General features: G+C 42.1%; 1 protein-coding gene across 7 annotated transcripts in view; it reads left to right on the top strand.

Moving 5' to 3' along the window:
- The window catches only part of ORC1 (origin recognition complex subunit 1), a 32,983-nt gene extending 15,321 nt beyond the window's left edge, over nucleotides 1–17,662 (top strand). For 5 of the 7 annotated variants that reach the window (XM_040470240.1, XM_040470244.1, XM_040470242.1 and 2 more), the window contains 12 exons: nucleotides 1,052–1,418; nucleotides 2,535–2,639; nucleotides 3,217–3,412; nucleotides 5,852–5,949; nucleotides 6,794–6,895; nucleotides 7,309–7,480; nucleotides 8,082–8,189; nucleotides 8,477–8,626; nucleotides 9,815–9,934; nucleotides 13,877–14,046; nucleotides 15,293–15,380; nucleotides 17,319–17,662. In XM_040470240.1, coding sequence (XP_040326174.1) covers nucleotides 1,052–1,418; nucleotides 2,535–2,639; nucleotides 3,217–3,412; nucleotides 5,852–5,949; nucleotides 6,794–6,895; nucleotides 7,309–7,480; nucleotides 8,082–8,189; nucleotides 8,477–8,626; nucleotides 9,815–9,934; nucleotides 13,877–14,046; nucleotides 15,293–15,380; nucleotides 17,319–17,510 — 1,868 coding nt within the window. In that variant the 3' untranslated portion in view covers nucleotides 17,511–17,662. Of the gene's footprint in view, nucleotides 1–1,051; nucleotides 1,419–2,534; nucleotides 2,640–3,216; nucleotides 3,413–5,851; nucleotides 5,950–6,793; nucleotides 6,896–7,308; nucleotides 7,481–8,081; nucleotides 8,190–8,476; nucleotides 8,627–9,814; nucleotides 9,935–13,876; nucleotides 14,047–15,212; nucleotides 15,381–17,318 lie in introns of those variants that run through there. The other 2 variants (XR_005788573.1, XM_040470243.1) reach the window with 2 other exon arrangements.
- The last annotated feature ends 1,087 nt before the right edge of the window (nucleotides 17,663–18,749 follow it).

Here is an 18,749-nt window from a genome sequence, read left to right as displayed (position 1 = left end):
GGATATGATGAAAAATTTTTAGATTGTTTTTAACAGAAAGATGGGAAAATGAGGTATGAAGGAGACCAGGACATTGGAACATTTTTATATCAATCTAGATATGAGTTACCCTCATATTCATCACACAGGTATAGATGGCTTCCTTCACCTTACCTGCAGCTGTTCCCAACAAAACCATGTGCTGTGACTAAAGTGAACTCCTCTGTGCCCAGTGCTTTCTTGCCTTGTTGTCTTCACTTACATCGATCTGATCTATTCTCTCCCTATATGCCCCCTTCCCTCCCCTTTCAACTCTGTTGAAATCTTGTCTTTTTTTCAAGGTCTATCTCAAAAGCCATATTTATTAGCACTTAGGTGCTTTAGGATGATTTTACTTCATATTATAGACATTTACATGTATCATCTCCCCAGTTAGACTAGAACATCCTGTCAATAGGGACCAGGATTGAGTTTCATTCAGTTTTTGTTTTCTCCTATCACCTGGCACACACCCTGCCATTTTTACAGCTCTGCTGATATCTGAATGAATGGCTGAGTTCCTGGTGCCTTTGGTCATGGTAAAGGGGCAAATCCAAATGTGGGTCTGTGCATTCACAGAACCCATTTGATTGCCCCCAGGGATCCATCTCATCTCTATGGATAGATATAATCTGAGTTAAGAAAAATCTAGGCCTTGGTGTTATTGAATGCAGCTACTGATAGAAATTGTTTCAAATGCTGTTGAATGGGGGCTGAGAGGTTGCAGTATCACCCTTGGTTAAGAACCACTGTTTTGGTAGATTACTTCAGGGAAATTGCTGAATCACAAAAGCTGATTTAATGGTTGACTTATGGTTCTAACCAGGAAAATCATCCATGGAATTTAGGAGAGACAAAAAATAATAAGAGCTTCCTGGCCTGGGGAAAGAAAGCATGCAGTAATTACAAATATGGACAGCGCATGTCTTTGTGTAACTTCAGGGGATGAATTTAGCTAGAATGAGATTGAGGGTGTTAATAGTGCTTATTACAAAATTCATACATCATCTGTGGTGATTTCTCTTGGGATTAGGTTTCTCTAGGACACCCAACACTAGGATTTCCCAGCAGAATTCAGGGGCCTCGTTGGATTCTCCTGGAAGAAGTAAACGAAAAGTGACCCTCTCTGAAATCACCTCACCTACTAAGAGGTCTCAGCCTGATAGACTTCATACCTCGTCTCCAGCTCTGAAAGCCCCGCAGAAAACTGGAGAGATTCAAAGCTCATGTGCCAAGGATGACAAGAAAGCTTCACCTGACTGTCACAGGATCCTGAGAACCCGAGTCCCAGCTTTGAAAACCACAGAGATTTGTGAGGAAAGAACACTTACCCCTATCAGGGGGGGCTTGAAATCCTCGGTGCCTTCTGTGGTTCTGAAACCAGAAAACATCAAAAAGAGGTGATTGGGGGTGTTACCCTGCCTCCCACAGAGCAAATTGAGATCCTTCACATGATGTGAAATGTGTGGGACAGAGTTGCTAAAGTTAGAGCAGCAGATCTCATATCTGACTGCTGTAGAATCACCCAGGAGCCTTTCCAAAACACAGATTTTGGAGCCTCTTCCCAGACATTGTGAATCTCCAAGTGTGAGGCCCAGGAATCTGCATTTAGAAATGCTTTTTAGATGATTCTGATATACCTAGCTGTCATTTGGGGGGTCACTGCTCTGGAAGATAATTTCCCAAACCTGGATTGCTTCACAGTCCTGGTATGGCTCTTCACCACATATTAACAGTCAGTTTCTTAGTCTGTTGAGTTGGATTTGTTGTCGTTGTTGTTGTTCTTGTTGTTTGAGAGAATGAGAGAGCACAAGCAGAGGAAGGGGGGGAGAGAGAGAGAATCTTAGGCAGGCTCCACACTCAGTGCGGAGCCTGATGCAGCGCTTGATCCTATGACTCTGGGATCATGACCTGAGCCAAAATCAAGTGTTGGACGCTCAACCAACTGAGCCACCCAGGCACCCCTGTTGTTGTTTTTTTTTAACTGGAAACCATTCTCAAATACATATAGTACAAGAAGATAATGCATCTAGAACAAACTTTACAGTTTGACACTAGGCAATGTTTGTAAATAATGGGCTGCACAAATAATGTGACAAGACAGAAATTATACATTTCAATATTTCCTGCTCAGAGACTCCAGCACCTGGTCAATAATAGGTTTGCTTGGTAAATGCTTTGTATTTAATATGTAGCTACATTTCTGCTACCCTTGAGACTGGACAGGAAATCCATCAATACCTCAGAATCAACAAAAGACAAGAAACTGCCTGGGATTAGTATACTCTGGTCTGTAGTTGAGAAGGGCACGAGTCTGATTTAAATGATAAGCTTTAGTCAAACTTTGTTTTTGAGTCAGACTTCAATTATAAACATTTTCGCAGAGTGTTATTGGTTCCTCCAATGTAGCTGTAAAAAGAATAGGAACCCATTAGTCCCCTTGACTACTTCGGATGCTGCCACTGATTCCTAGTGCTCAAAACCATTTCTTGTAATCTTGCTGTAATATCTTGCAGGGAGGCAGAAGAACCAGAGGCTCAGGATGGAGCTACCACTACCCCCCATCGGATCCATAGAAAGAGTTCTCTCTTGACTTTGAATCGGATTAGGCAGCAGCTTCGGTAAGACTTCCTTAGCAGGCAGAAAACGTTTATCACTACCATCTATGATATCTATAATCTTATTTCTTAAAGCCTGGCATACTTTTTTGTTATTTGTTAGATTTACCTTTTACTAAGTATGTCTGGGATTATGTTAATTTCACATAAATGTCATAATTTGAAAGCGGCAAGAAACACTACCCTGGGATCAGGTGGCTCCCAGGACTTCATAATTGCACCCAGCGAGACTTAGTGAAGTGCCTAAAAGAATGAACTTTGATTCTGGCAGCTTGGATTTGAACCTGAGCTTTGTTGTACTATGTAACCTTGGGAAGGTTACTTAACCTTTCTAAGCTTCAGTTTCCTCTTCTACAAGATGGGAATGACAAAATACAAGTCACAAGGTTGTTGAGGAATTTAACAAGATAATATAAATAAAGCCCTTAGAGCATCACAGTAGCAAGGGCCCAAGAAGCAGAGCACATCTTTTGTTACTTGGTTGCAGGAAAGACTGTGATACTTCTAATCCACACTGACCTACTAGGGAACTTCTTATTTAGACACTGAACATCAGAAAATAATGTGTCCCACCATTCAGGTTTTTAGGTAATAGTAAAAGTAACCAAGAAGAGGATGAGTTTCTGCCGGCAGCAGAGATTTCAGACTCTAGCAGTGAAGAGGAAGAGACTTCCACACCACCCCTTCCAAGGAGAACATCCAGTAGGTTGTCCAGGAACCTATGCTCTTCCATGAAGTCATCCTTACAGACCCCCTCAAAGACACCAAAGAAAACTGTAAGGTTCTTTTAGATTTGTTTTCCAAGGAAGCATCCTTCTCTTAATTTTAAAATTGTGATGGCTAAGGTCATACAGTTAGTAACAACTGGATTCTGAACACAGGTCTGTCATACCTAAAGTTATTCCACTTGGAATATTCATAGAGGAAAGGACCTAAGTGAACCCTAGGACTGAAAATGAAACCAGTTGATTTTGAATCCATATTCCTTTTTTTTTTTTTTTTTAATGTTTTTTTTTGAAAGAGACAGAGTGTGAGCGGGCAAGGGGTAGAGAGAGAGGGAGACACAGCATCCGAAGCAGGCTCCAGGCTCTGAGCTGTCAGCACAGAGCCCGACGCAGGGCTCGAGCTCACAAACCGTGAGATCATGACCTGAGCTGAAGTCGGTCGCTCAACCGACTGAGCCACTCAGGCACCCCTGAATCCATGTTCCTTTTAAAGTACAGAACCAGGGGTGCCTGGAGCCTGCTTCAGATTCTGTGTCTCCCTCTCTCTCTACCCCTCGCCCTCTCATGCTCTGTCTCTGTTTCTCTCAAAAATAAACATTAAAAAAATCTTTTTTAAGGATACAGAACCAAATAGCCAAGGGCCAAACTTCTTGAGGAAGGAACAAGACTTGGCTCTATATCTACATTTTCCACAAACACTAGCAGAGTGTTTTATGCATAATCTGTGTAGCTGGGACGCAGGGGTGCAAGAGCACCTGCCCGGGGGCCCCAGACAGACCAGGTTCAGCCACTCGCCGCTGACAAAATCTCAAAGGCAGAGAGAGGAATGTTGGTGAAACAGGAAAGGAATTTATTTCAGTGAGGCCAACACTGGGAAAACAGTAGACCAGCATCTCAAAGACTGTGTCCAAAACGCCAGCAATACTTAACAGGTTCATACAAGGAAAATGTGGGACAAAAGTGAGTGGGTAAGTGCAAGTGGGCAGTAAAGGTCAGGTTGATCATTGTCTCGGGGCCAGTCATGCAGGGTCTTGCTGTCATCAGAGCAGTTCTGATTGCTTTTGAGGGGTAGTTTCAGTTACCATCATGGGATACTTTGCCCACATTAAGAGATAAGCTAGAAAGACAACTAAATAAGGTCAAAATAGCAGTACAGTCCTCTTTCAGGTGTTTAGTGGGTATTGAATCCAGAGCTGTTGTTCGTTTTGCTGTGCCCCCTGATTCACCTGAGAAACAGGGAGCACTACTGAAGTGTTGGTAATGAATTGTGTAAAGTAAGATGGAAGAGATAAATGGACATCTCTTCTGCTTCCTGGAATTGTAGCAGAATGTTGAAAGCTATTAAAAGAGGGTCTTCCCATGTTCAAATGTGTTTGAGAAATGTTTGGATTACACAGTTAAATTGGTTCATTGTCATAGGACTTCTCAAGCCCATTAATTTATTAATGTTACTGTGATCTTTCAAGAGAGCATTAGTGTGTGAGTCTTTGATCAGGAAACTTTTTTCATGGAGCATATTGTTTTAAGGAAATGCCTGTTTCGGAGACTTTTCCTAGAGCTGATCTCCATTTTTCCACATCAAGAGAAATGTGATTGGGCTTGGCTTGAAGTCAAAAAAGACCTCCAGGGAAGAAAATCAAGTAGATCTCCTTTGGATTAGGGGTAATCTTACCTGGAGTTCCTCATTATGCAAATAGCTCAGCAATGTTCTCATTGCATCTGCTGGGTCCCACCCAGAACAAGGGGTATTTATTTAATAGATATAAAACTGTTAGGGTCTTTCTGTCTGAGTAAGAGGTGGAGAGATTGTTATTACCCTACAGCCTGGTGGGAAGCAGGTGGGTAGGTGAAATGCCCTCACAGAAGGGAGTGCTTTGTGGAAAGACCATAAAGATGGGGTGGCAGGCCTGCTCTAGTGAGCCAGTAGCAAGAAAGAAAAGAGACTAGGGCTGTTAGCTCAGACTGAACAGTGACCTTGGGGTTTGGAGTGGAAAAATCTGGTGGGGTCTCTCCAAGTCTGTGGATTATGGAAGTCCTGAGCTAAAGTTTGACCAAATTTTCAACCAAATCTAGAGAAGCCTATGAGTCAAACTTGGTTTATACCTCCGACCCTACCCTGTATTGGGCAGAGTAGTTAGGGTTTCTTAATAACTTCTTGTCTTTCAGGATAAGATTTTAATAGTATTTAGTCCATACTTTAAATAGTATTTAATCCATACTTTCATTCAGTCTTCACTTAGATTGACATTTTCAAATCCTAATACTATGTGTAAATTAGAAACAAGAAATTGTATTTGGCCTGTGAACAGTGTATATACCATGTGGAGAGAGGGACAACCATGGTACTTTATACAGAAGGGAACCAAGAGGAATTCACCACCTCTCTTTTTATCAGATCATCAGGAATCAGATTTGCTGATGTGTCCTAGATGCTGTTTTGCTTTGTTTTTTTTTCCTTCTAAAATATGTTATCTTTTTTTTTGAATACAGCCCAAGCCTAGTACGCCACGTCATGCCACCCCCCAGATCCGTAGCCGAAACCTGGCTGCCCAGGAGCCAGCCAGCGTACTGGAGGAGGCCCGGCTGAGGTGACACTGCTCGTGGGCCCCTTTTAGATAGGCAGAAATGGGACTCTGCTTTCATTCACATAAAACAAATAATTTGTGGGGTGCCTGGGTGGCTCAGTCAGGTAAGCGTCCAATTCTTGGTTTTGACTTAGGTCGTGATCTCACGGTTTCCTGGGTTCGAGCCCTGCATCAGGCTCTGCACTAGTAGTGCAGAGCCTGCTTGGGATTCTCTCTCTCTTTCTCTCTGCCCCTCCACCACTCGCACTGTCTCTGTCTTCCTCAAACTAAATAAATAAAACTGAAAAAAAAATTTTTTTTAGAAAAACAAGTAATTTGTAGTCATTTGTGTACATAATAAAGGTAGGGAATAAAATGAACATGTGTGTTTTAGAGAGAAGAAACCCTTCAAGTCTGGGTGAGCTAATGTGGACAGGTTCTTGAAAGAGTAACCTTCCAGTCTACTGCCACCACTTGCTCAGGGATAAAAGGTGACTGATGAGTCAGAACACTGCTTCTCAGTTTTGGTACCCTTTAGAACTATGCAGGGAACTTTTCAAAATACATAAGCCTAGATCATCAGAAAACAAGTAAATCAGAATCTCTTGTGGGATGAGGTCCATCCCTATGATTTGGGGAAAGCTCCCCATGTGATATGTACCCATAGTGAGAACCTATGAATTAGCTAATTTGGGTGGAGAAAGGGATTATGAGGCGAAATGAAGAGATTTGAGAATGAAGGCATTCCCATGGATTTGTGATTGGGGTTTCATGTGGAAACTATAGATAATCCTTTCCCATTTGTTACTGAGTATATGGTGACATATTCCTGAAGTCCTCCTTCTCCTTTATTTATCACCAATTATAGGCTGCATGTTTCTGCTGTACCTGAGACTCTTCCCTGTCGGGAACAGGAATTCCAAAACATCTACAACTTTGTGGAGAGCAGACTCCTTGACCATACGGGAGGGTGAGTCCTGCTGAGGCAGATAAGACGGTCAGGGGGAAGGCCCCTGCTAGCATATACCATCTCAGGTGGCACAGTCAACCAAATGGTCTCTCCCCAGTGTCACAACAGGCAAAATCAAAATCGTTGCTCAAACTTAAGGCTTCTAAAGCAGCTTTTGTTGTCCATGTAATTCGATAGGAATAGAAATTCTGTCTTTCAGAGAAAATGAAAATACAGCATTGCTTGTAGAATGAATGATTCTGTATAACCAGGTCCTGTTCTGACTAGCTTCCAAGGATGGCCCTTATTGACCCCATCTCCACATTTTAGGGGTCTGGGTCCTTCCCTCAGCACATGTCCCCATACCTCTAACTGGCAATAGTGTGAGGCAGCTGGCACAGACCTAGCCCACAGGTCCTCCTTTCTTGCCATAGGTGCATGTACATCTCTGGGGTCCCTGGGACAGGGAAGACTGCCACTGTGCACGAGGTGATACGCTGCCTGCAGCAGGCAGCCAAAGCAAATGACGTTCCTTCCTTTCAATACATCGAGGTCAATGGCATGAAGCTGACAGAACCCCACCAAGTCTATGTGCAAATCTTGCAGGTGAGTAAAGCTGTTTGGGTTTTTTTGGAAAGTACAGTTTCTTAGTGGCACATGAAAAAGGAAAGGTTTACTTAATTTTGTGCTTATTTCTATGTTTATGATATGCCAGGTGTTGTCCTTTGTATGAGGTAGCATGGGCAAAGAAGGCAGGGACATCAGGGACCTTAAAGTCTAGGGGCTGGACATGTATTACTGCAAGCCAGGACTTATTAATATGGCAAAAACTGTTTGCACACAGGAGGTACTGTGGCAGACTAGAAAAGGGATTAGAGGTAGCTGGAGTTTGAACCTCACTCTCGTATTCATTAGTTGTTTTCTTGGAACAAGTAATATCCAGGTATAAACAGTCATGCTGTAATGATTTTGAAGAGGCTTCTGGGACCAGCCTGTGGCTCATTTGCATTCCAAACACAGACTCTGTCATCTCTTTTGGTACCTTCTCGTCCCTCCAGGTTAAGGTTGAGACTAGACTGGAAGGCAGAGTTTAGGATACTAAAGTCCTCAGACTAAATTGCTTCCAGACTTGATTGCAAATTTAACATCAAGCTCAGGGGAGTAAAATCCTTACCATTTACCACACCTACTTTTCCCCCCATTGCAGAAGCTGACAGGCCAAAAGGCAACAGCTAACCATGCGGCAGAACTGCTGGCAAAGCGATTCCTCACCCGAAGGTCCTCTCAGGAAACCACCGTGCTGCTCGTGGATGAGGTACGGAGGTCCCCACGGGAGCACCGCAAAAGTGGCATGGTACTTGACTGTGGTGTTCCAGGGGCAAATGCTGGGTTGTGGGGGGAGTCCTGCCTCCCTTCTTTCATCGTTCATTCATCTGAGCCTGTTCTTTGGTGGTGAGAGGCATGTATCCACGGACTTCCTTGCTGCTTTTGTGGTGTGACCCTAGAAGCACATGCAGCTAAAGCAGGAGTAACAGAGCTTCCCTCTGGGCCCTGGCCCTGTGTCTATGCTTGATCTTGACATCTCTCTCCATTTACTGGCAGCTCGACCTTCTATGGACTCAGAAACAAGACATAATGTACAATCTCTTTGACTGGCCCACTCACAAGGAGGCCCAGCTTGTGGTCCTGACCATTGCCAACACAATGGATCTGCCAGAGCGCATCATGATGAACCGGGTATCAAGCCGACTGGTAGGTCCTAAGGCTGTTCTCAAGCTGTTCTTACAGATCCATAAGCTGAGTTCTAAAAAATGAATACACAGAAAACTAAAGTAAATGAGAAAAGTACAAAATGTGATTTCTGAAATTCTTACATTTAAATTAAATATGTATATGTCACCATTGCATGATTTTCCGCAAACCCCATCTTCTTGGTATTCTACCTGGGCACTTTTAAACTGCACAGAGCCCTAAGGGTCTAATAATTTATTAAAAATATTGAAGCACTCAGGGTGCCTGGGTGGCTCAGCTGGTTAAGCATCCAGCTCTTGATTTTGGCTCAGGTCATGATCCCAAGGTCGTGGGATCGAGCCCCACGTCAGGCTCCATGCTGAGTGTGGAGCCGGCTTGAGATTCTCTCTCTCTGCCCCTCTTCCACTCATGCACTCTCTCTCTAAAATAAAAACTATATATATACACACGTGTGTGTGTGTGTGTGTGTGTGTGTGTGTACATATATGTATGTATATACACATATAAGCACTCACCCCTGCCAGGCAGTGTTCAAGCATGGAACATAGCAGTGAACAAGGCAGACACAGCCTCTGCCCTCACAGACCTGGTGGTTCATCAGGAAGCACAATATCAAGTACTTACAAGGGTGATGAGTGAAGCCAGGAGCTGTGCCTGTGCTTATTGTAGAGCCCAAGATGGTCACAACCACTGTAATTAGAGCACCTCTTCCTTCATCTACTTCTAAATGATTCTGGTGGAGGGTTGCCTGGGCGGCTCAGTCGGTTAAGTGTCTGACTCTTGGTTTTGGCTCAGGTCATGATCTCACGGTTTTGTGAGTTTGAGCCCCGCATCAGGCTCTGTGCTGGCCGTGCAGAGCCTGCTTGGGATTGTCTCTTTCCGTCTCTCTCTGCCCCTACCCCACTCATGCTCTATCTCTCTCAAATAAAATAAATAATGATTCTGGTAGAATAAAACTTGTTTTAAACAAGATGAAAAAATACTTGAGAACTACTGTTGCCCTGCAGGATACCACTGGCCATTGTCAGTAGTGAAAGGAACTGGAATCTGTGGCGGTCCCAGGATGAAATGTGTCACGTGTTCTATGGGACTTGGGAACCAGTTTGGGAACTTGAGGGTGGCTGTCCAGCAGGACTGTCAGAGTGGGCAATTAATGAACTTATTCGTCTATTATCTTGTCTTCCCCAGGGTCTTACCAGGATGTCCTTCCAGCCCTATACTCACAGCCAACTGCAGCAGATCCTAATATCCCGACTCACACATGTAAAGGCCTTTGAGGATGATGCCATCCAACTGGTAGCTAGGAAGGTAAGTCACTTTCAGGGAGCTCCTACTTGCACCTACAAACCAGGCGGCAAGTCTTTGCCGAGCACCTGCCTTGTGTTAGGTGCTCTGAAGATGAAGAGAAATTTAGAAAGTCCTATAAAAATAAATACCAAAAGTAGAAACAAAATTGGGAACAATTCCTTAACCTTCTTATTGTATAATTAATTAGCAGGCTGTGAGTGTGGTGGGCTTATATACAAACGAAGATTAATTGATTCAGGTAACAGGCAGCTTTGTATAATGAAAAGGGTTGTATAGGCAGTCAGGTAGCAAACCTGGTTTAAGTTCTGGCTCTAATACTTAATAGGCATTGGAAGGTTATATGAAAGTTACTTAAAAACTTCCTGAGCCTTAGTTTTCTTTGAAAAAATGGAAATAATAATAGGAAATAATAAGTAAATAAATGGGAATAATAATAGGGAATTAAATGAGATCATGTCTGTAATGTGCCTAGTAAGGTGCACACTCCAGGATAGGTGCGAGGTATTGGACATGCACATCCTCCAAGCTCACTGGGAGAATGCCAACCAAGACTATTCTCCAAGGCTGCTGAGGAATAAAGTAGTTTAAATGTCTGCTTCAAGCTAAGTGCAAGAAACCACACATCCACAGCATTTCAGCACTTAAAAGAAATACAAACTTTTTCTGGTTCTTCTTGGTTGAAATGATCTGAATTCTGAGTGCCTATAGCAGCACATGTAATGCCAGCTCAGAGCTGGGTGCTGGGGTCAGAGGCAAGCCAGATACGGTGCTTGTCTCTAAGGTTTGCTTTCCAGGAGCAAGATCCTCAAAGTTACCATCTAACCTTTCTGTTAGGTAGTTTTTCACTTTTGCTATCATGCACTTTCTAAAAGTTCTTTTTTTTTCTCTCTCTCTCTCTCTCTCCGAAGGGTCCTTTTTTCTTATGCTGTTCTGTTTATTTGAGGTTGTCTTCTCACTTTTCCTCCAAGATGCTTTTGTCTTTTGAATTTAGTCTCTGTCCTGCATGGTTGGAGACTTTCCTCAGATGTCTTGGTTGTCCACTCTGGTGTATGAGTAAAGATTAAAAAGCTTTTGGTAGCGCTGAGCACATGAGTAGGGCTTGTTCTCTGGGAGCTTCACTGTGGGGTAATCTGATTGGGCCAATTTCAGTATCTCCAGTTCTTTCCCATTAGGATAGGCAAATTTCCCGGACTGGGTGTCCCAGGTCCTGCCTGGAGGGCAGTATTCTGGGAGTGGGGGAGGTAGGCTGGAGTCAGAGAGGGTAGAGGTCTTCAAATCCAGCATGCAAACAGTAGCCATTTATATATAGTGAGGGACATCCCCTCCCCTGCAATAATACCTAGTGTTCCCTGGTTCAGAGACTTTTTATCTTTATTTGAGAATAAATCTCTGAACTCATGCCATGGCAGAAGAGGGATAATCTCCCAGGCAAAGAGTTTTATGGAAACAGTACAAATTACCAAGGCACAAAATTTTCCTACAGAGCCCTAAAACTTCCTCAGTGGCCCTAATGTTTACCCAGCAGCATGAAATGGGGGAGGGATCTAGGGCAAGCATCAGCAAACTTTTTCTGTGAAAGGCCAGGAAGGAAATGTTGTAGGCTTTTTTTATAATAGTCTCTGTCACCACTATTCACCTCTGCCCTTGCATCTTGAATGCAGCCATGCACAGTATATTAAATGAATGCTCACAGTTGTGTTCCAATAAAACTTTTTAAATGTACAAAAATGTATGGCAAGCTGTAGTTTGCTGACTCCTAATCTAGGGCATCAATTTCTTAACTTTCAACCAGTCCTCCTTATTTTAGCCAAACATCCCCCTTTACCTCCAGTTCCAGTATCACTGTTGTCTGAGCATTTTGAAGATATATAGTGTAACTTTGATTCATTCTTGGATTCCTTAATACTGGCTTAGGAATTGGCTTTCTCTGGTCTGCAGAGTCAACCACTACTCTGCCAACTTACAGAATTGGCTATTCTGTAAGCCACTATTCCCCCTGTTGCTTCCCATCCTTTTAGGGTTCTTGGTTTCACAAGGCATCGAATTTAGATGCTTTTTTTACTCAAAACTCTTGCCTGTCATTTCAAACCTCTCTTCCATTTCTTTACACATAAAGAAACAAATGTATCTTATGTTCTGTATCTTACCTGAGTCTTTGTGGATCTAATCCTATTGATTACTGTTTCCCTGCATATGTGCCCTTGTTTCCTTATTTCTGGGTCTTGAATTTTTGTTGTTGTTGTTGTTGTTGTTGTTGTTGTTTTGTTTTTTCTATTGTATGCTCATGTTCCTTAGGGCTTTCTCTAAGAATTGAGGACTGGGTTGAAATTAGTTCATTTAGAATTTGTTTTGTTTTTCCTTCTGTCAGTTACCAAGGGCCACTATCAACTGGGACCGTTTTTAAACAAAATTCTCCACTTGAGGTTTTTAGGAGACACAACAGAAATTTGGGCTTCAAATCCACGGGAAGGCTTGTAGTTATAGGTTGGTTTTTACACCTACCTAGCACCAAGGTCTAAACAGGCCATTTTTCTTGCCATCTCTTGCATGATGGGTCTTTCATTCACCCTCATGCTGAGGCTGTATTGGAGGTCACAGCCCAAGTTTATACAGGGTCTTCTGTTAGATTCTGTGTTGGATGGGCCCTAGCTTTTCTTTCGTCTCCTGCACCCCAGAGCAGTTAAAAAGGGGGATTTATGGTCATCAAAGTTTGTGGATAAGAACTGGGCAAGAACTGCTTTGGGTGTTTTCTTGCTTTCCAGGGTCACCTGTTCACTTTGTTCTTTGTTCTTTGAGGTAGCTCTTGAGTCCATGTTACAAGCCACTACACGGTGCTGCTTCACAAGGCAGTGGGAATGCTGATTGGAGGGAAGAAGTGATAGGTGGAAACATCCATGGGACATCTTTACCAACTAAATGGGAAATTAGAGAAAGAAAGAATATAAACTGATACTCCTGTTCTTGTCTTGGGTTACTAGAAGAGTGACCTTTAGAATGTCTTAAATTTGCATTCTGGAAACTAATATACACAAAACATTTAAAGACTCCTATAATCTCACTTCCCTCAAGTGACTGCTTTTAATCTTGGTGTGTTGTGTATTTATATGCCTATACAATTTGCTCTTTTAAACTTAACATGGAATTTTGGAAGGAAGTAATCATTTCAGGATGTTGTCAGGCAGGACATCGTTACCTGTGATTGTTGTTGGGCAAGTGGTGGGGATTGCTGGCCGATATTGGAATACTGAGATCCTTGCAGGCTGCAGAGTCCAGGAATTCCCTCTGTGAAATTTAAAGTGCAAGTGGCTTTCTGAGTCAGTTTGGCAGAGTACAGGATTCCCTGTGAAGGGAATCTGCATGTGGAAAGAAAGGAGCAACAGCGGAGTTGTTGGCATTGTGGGTTGGTCTGATTCATCTAACCACAGAATCCTCTGTGTCCTTCAGCTTTGTTGCTCCCTTCCCTCTTTTTTTTCTTTTTTTAAGTTTTATTTATTTACTTTTTTGAGAGAGAGAGCACGTGTGCATGTGCCACATGAGTGGGGAAGGGGCAGAGTGAGAGGAGACAGAGTCCCAACATAGGGCTGGAACTCACCAACCAGGAGATCATGACCTGAGCTGAAGTTGGACGTTCAACAGACTGAGCCACCCAGGCGCCCCCATATCCCAAATTTTAAATAAAGCTGAGAATCCCTGCCCTTTCCATTATGGATTTATCTGTAAACCCAAAATAAAGGTTTGGACTAAAGGAAGAGCCCCAGGTACATTTTAGTAATTTATACCCGGGCTTCCACCAGGTTCCTACTGGGTCTAAGTACATAACATCAGGCTTAAGCCCATTCCCAGCACTGCCTTTCCTTTTTAGCTGAACACAGAACCTGTTGGTTTTTCTCCTGGGCTGAGATGGTAAAGGGACCTCAAGGACTAAAATATTCCCTCTTGTAGGTAGCAGCCCTTTCTGGAGATGCACGACGCTGCCTGGACATTTGTAGGCGTGCCACAGAGATCTGTGAGTTCTCCTGCCAGAAACCCGACTCCCCTGGCCTGGTCACTGTAGCCCACTTGCTGCAAGCAGTAGATGAGATGTTTTCGTCATCATATATCACTGCCATCAAGTAAGTTGCTTCTAATGGATGTGGATAACAATATTGTACTATGATCATGTAACTTGATAAGTATAGCTGTAAAGGCAATTATATTACAATATACAATATTGTATTGTATATACAATATACAATATATACAATATATTACAAATGTTTCAGAGTAACCCATTTGTAAATCCTAAAAGTACATAATGTTATATGTCAAAATGTATTCAGTGTTTTAAAAAGTAAGATTCTTTTGCTTCCTGACCCTGCACCTTCCTTGGAAAACCTCTGGAGAGGTCCACATTCTAGGAAGGCCATAGAAGTTTCTAAGCTTTTACTCATTCAGAACTGCATTTACTGAAGACACTGTCCTTTTCCCTCCCTCCCCCACTTCTTTCTTTCTTTAAGTAGGCTTCACACCCAGTGCACGGCCCAGCATGGGGCTTGAACTCACAACCCGGAGATCAAGACCTGAGCTGAGATAAAGAGTCAGACGATCAACTGACTGAGCCACCCAGGTGCCCCAGACACTATCCTTTTCTTAAGGGGCATAGTCTACAGAGAAATAGAAATGCAAATCTGGGGCACCTGGCTGACTCAGTCAGAAGAATGTGTGACTGTTGATCTTGAGGTGAGATCAAGCCCCACATGGGATGTAGAGATTACGTAAATAAAACTTTTAAAAAAATAAAAGAGGGGCGCCTGGGTGGCTCAGTCGGTTGGGCGGCCAACTTCAGCTCAGGTCATGATCTCGCGGTCCATGAGTTCGAGCCCTGCATCAGGCTCTGTGCTGACAGCTCAGAGCCTGGAGCCTGTTTCAGATTCTGTGTCTCCCTCTCTCTGACCCTCCCCCGTTCATGCTCTGTCTCTCTCTGTCTCAAAAATAAATAAACGTTAAAAAAATAAATAAATAAAAGAAAAAATAAAGAAATGCAAACTTCGTACAGGAGGAGAACTGTGACCACTTACTGAGTGAAGTAAAGTGCTATTGGACTAGTCCTCTTACACTGAATGATACACTCTGCTCATGAAATGAGTGTGCTGGTATATTTCCAGATACAGTTGCTGTGTTGCCTGGCTTCCGAAGTGGCATTTTCTATATCATTTTGAAACTTTAGGGGGTAGGAGAAAACTTGCTGAATAATATAGGAGAAAGTATTTCCCAGTTTTTTCTTCTCTTTTCTCTAAAGACAGAAAAACTTAATATTTGACTTTTCTCTGGGCTGGTGATATAGCCATTTATGAGAATTCACATCTCATTTTCTTTGAGAAACTCCTCTGTTCTGGAACAGAGTTTCCTGAGAGCCATACTTGCTGAGTTCCACCGATCAGGACTAGAAGAAGCAACATTTCAACAGGTAAGTGATTTTTTTTTTTTTTTTTTTTCCAAATCCTTCTAGATTTTGGTTTTGGTGTTTCTTAAATGGGTGGGAATTTCAATCACTGTGTAACAGTTAGTCTTTATTTGTGCCAACCTGTTATGTTACAGAATATCAGACCAACACCTATTTTTATGTGATATTTGTATTTAGTTGTATGAGAAGAGACCTTTAGCAACTGGTTTCTGCATATTAGATTGAAGGAGTACTATGTGCCAGATACTGTTTTAGGAGTAAGAGATTTAAAGATGAGTAGGAACAAGAGATACTGCCCTAATAAAGCTTGTGTGGTGGGGATAAGGCTCTCAGAATGACCCATTTTTTTCTTTAACTTTAATTTATTTATTTTATGTGCTAGAGAGAGAGGGCAAGGGGGCCAATGAATATGAGCAGAGGAGGGGTAGAGAGAGGGAGAGAGAGAGAATCTTAATTTAATGGAAAATTCCATTTTCCAGAGCCCCATATGGTGCTCTATCTCATGAACCATGAGATCATGACCTGAGCCCAAAATCAAGAGTCTGACACTTAACGGACTGAGCTACCCAGGCCTCCCCAGAATGACCCATTTTAAAAACAAATTAGGCCAATCCAAACCTCCTTTTTTTTTTTTTTTTTTTTCCAACGTTTATTTATTTTTGGGACAGAGAGAGACAGAGCATGAACGGGCGAGGGGCAGAGAGAGAGGGAGACACAGAATCGGAAACAGGCTCCAGGCTCTGAGCCATCAGCCCAGAGCCCGACGCGGGGCTCGAACTCACGGACCGCGAGATCGTGACCTGGCTGAAGTCGGACGCCTAACCGACTGCGCCACCCAGGCGCCCCCCAAACCTCCTTTGAGCATAGTTTCAAGTGTATCAAGTAAAAGGAATCACTAGGGCATGTACCTTAGAGTTCTGTTGAAAACTAGTGTCCATAGGTAATGAGCTGCCTTAAAATATTATTGAAGGTGTTTGAGTGTATACCTGGGAGTGTATATGTTTGTGTGTGTGTGTCACTATGTTTTAGACATACAAATGGAGAGGTCAGGAAAACATTTTCCTTCCAGCTATTTCTTTACTTCCTTTCACGTTTTCTTTAAATTGTTTTAAACATTTAGGTGTTGGTTATGTTTGCCCATTATTGTTCTTCTAGGGCCTGAGACAGCTCTTCTGTAGAAAGCAGCCTTCACTTCAGTTTGTAAATTTCCTGAACATCTGCAGTGTGTCAATCCTGTGATGTGATCCAGGAACCCTGACCTGAATTGGTCAATATCCCTGGCTCCTGAGAAGCTCCCAGCCTGGATGGGAGTGGGGGTTGGGATGATTTATAAATAGAATAAGAGTGACCAGGAAGTGCTTCAGACTTGCCTGACACACTGGGGCACTTTAGGAATCTGTTTCCCATTATCTTCCTGCCTGTCTTGTGCAGCATTCTTCCTGGGCCTTTCTGCTTTTCCAGAGGTCATGCTTTAGTACCTGTGTGCTATTATCTGCTAAGGAAAATACCCTTGTAGTAAAATTTAACCTGAATTATGAAAATCTCAATTGGAACTCTCAATTCTCCCTGGAGACTAGGATTGTTTGTATGAGTGACAATTACTAGATATTTTATATCCATTAACACATGAGGGATGTGGCAGTATATTTAATAGATAAAACTGAAGCTCAAAAAGTGAAATCACTTGCCCAGGGTTGCATATTTAGGTGAATGGTAGAACCAGGATTCAGACCTGCTCTGATTCCAAAGCCAGAATAGCATTCTGCCCCTGCATTTGTGCCCCATTGGGGCACCTGTTGATGCTTTCAGGGTATTGAGTATCCTGGACAAGAAGTGTCTGACTTTCCTAAAAGAAGAGATAAATGATCAGGTACAGAATCAGGACTACCTTTCCTCTTAAACTTTCTGGCATTTGACCTCAGATTTGCTTTTTGTTTCTAGGTATACAGTCAACACGTGGCACTGTGCAGAATGGAGGGACTTCCGTACCCTACCATGTCAGAGACAATGGCAGTGTGCTCTCATCTAGGCTCTTGTCGCCTTCTCCTTGTGGAGTCCAGCAGGAATGACCTGCTCCTTCGTGTGCGGCTCAATGTCAGCCAGGATGATGTGCTGTACGCGCTGAAGGAGTGAAGAGCTTCACAAGGAAGGACTGTGATCAGATGTTTTCAAACAGCTTGATTTCCTTTTTCTAAGCACATCAAGTTGTAGCAAAGTATACTGAATGGAAATGGCTGTCATGTATTTTGGAATTTTCCATTAAATAATTTGCTTTTTCTAGAGTGTTTGAGAAGTTTGCAGACATTACAAACATCAGATTATAAAACCAAACCATCCTTCCTACTATAAGCCCTCCTTGTGATTTTTATTTGTTAGTGGCCCTGCCATTTACTTAATGGTAAGGTGGTATATACACAATTATATGTATCTGTATAAAATAGTTGTGGAAGAATATGTAAGAAATTGGTTACATTGGTTCCCTCTGGACAAGAACTAGATAGATGGCTATGGTCAGGGATTAGAGGAAGACTTACTGTATGTCATGTATCTTTTTAACAATGTAAATATAACAAACTTAGTTTATAAAAAAGAACTGCTGGAAATAATACCAGTGACAAATAATCCATACCAACAAATAGCTAGAAAATATAATTTTTAAAAGTTATCATAAAAGCAAATATTTAAATAAACTTAGAAGGCACAAAATATAAGGTATCAAGAAATATATGTAATAAAGAGATGTAATTAATCTCTAAATACAGATCTATTGCAGTCAAAATCTTGGCAGGGTTTTTTGTGTTACTTTGCAAGTCTCATATTTATATTTCCAGCCAACAGTGGAACGGACATCTAAAACCTCCTTATGATGTAATAATCATGCCAGGAGTGTTTGACCCAAATCTGCTGATGAGAAAATTATCAGATAAATCAAAATTGGGGGAAAATATTACACAAAGCAACTGTTCCTCTTCAAAAATAGTATCACAAAAGACCAAAAAACCATGGGAGAATAGGGAAATGAGACATGGCTAAATGTACTGTGTGAAACTTGATTGGGTCTGGACTTAAGAGATACAATTATAAACAAAACTATGGACTATATATTATGTAAGTATTATGTAAATGTGAAACTTTGTGAGTGGAAAATACCGTAGTTATGTAGGAGAATGCCCTTGTTCTTAGGAGAATTATGATGAAATATTTATGAGTGAAATACAATATCTGCAAATCTCAAATAATTCAGAAAAAAATATGCACATATATTTATAACTGCATATAAAGGAGGATCCGTATCAGAATGAAGAATTACATAATAAAAAGGAACAATGAGTCATCTACAAAGAAACCTGAATGACCAACAAAATGGCAACA

The sequence above is a fragment of the Herpailurus yagouaroundi genome, unplaced genomic scaffold (assembly GCF_014898765.1).
Source record: "Herpailurus yagouaroundi ecotype Mexico unplaced genomic scaffold, PumYag 77, whole genome shotgun sequence".
In the NCBI taxonomy this organism is placed as follows: domain Eukaryota; kingdom Metazoa; phylum Chordata; class Mammalia; order Carnivora; family Felidae; genus Herpailurus; species Herpailurus yagouaroundi.
Note: the sequence above shows the minus strand (reverse complement) of the source record. Positions and strands in the feature narration are given on the sequence as shown.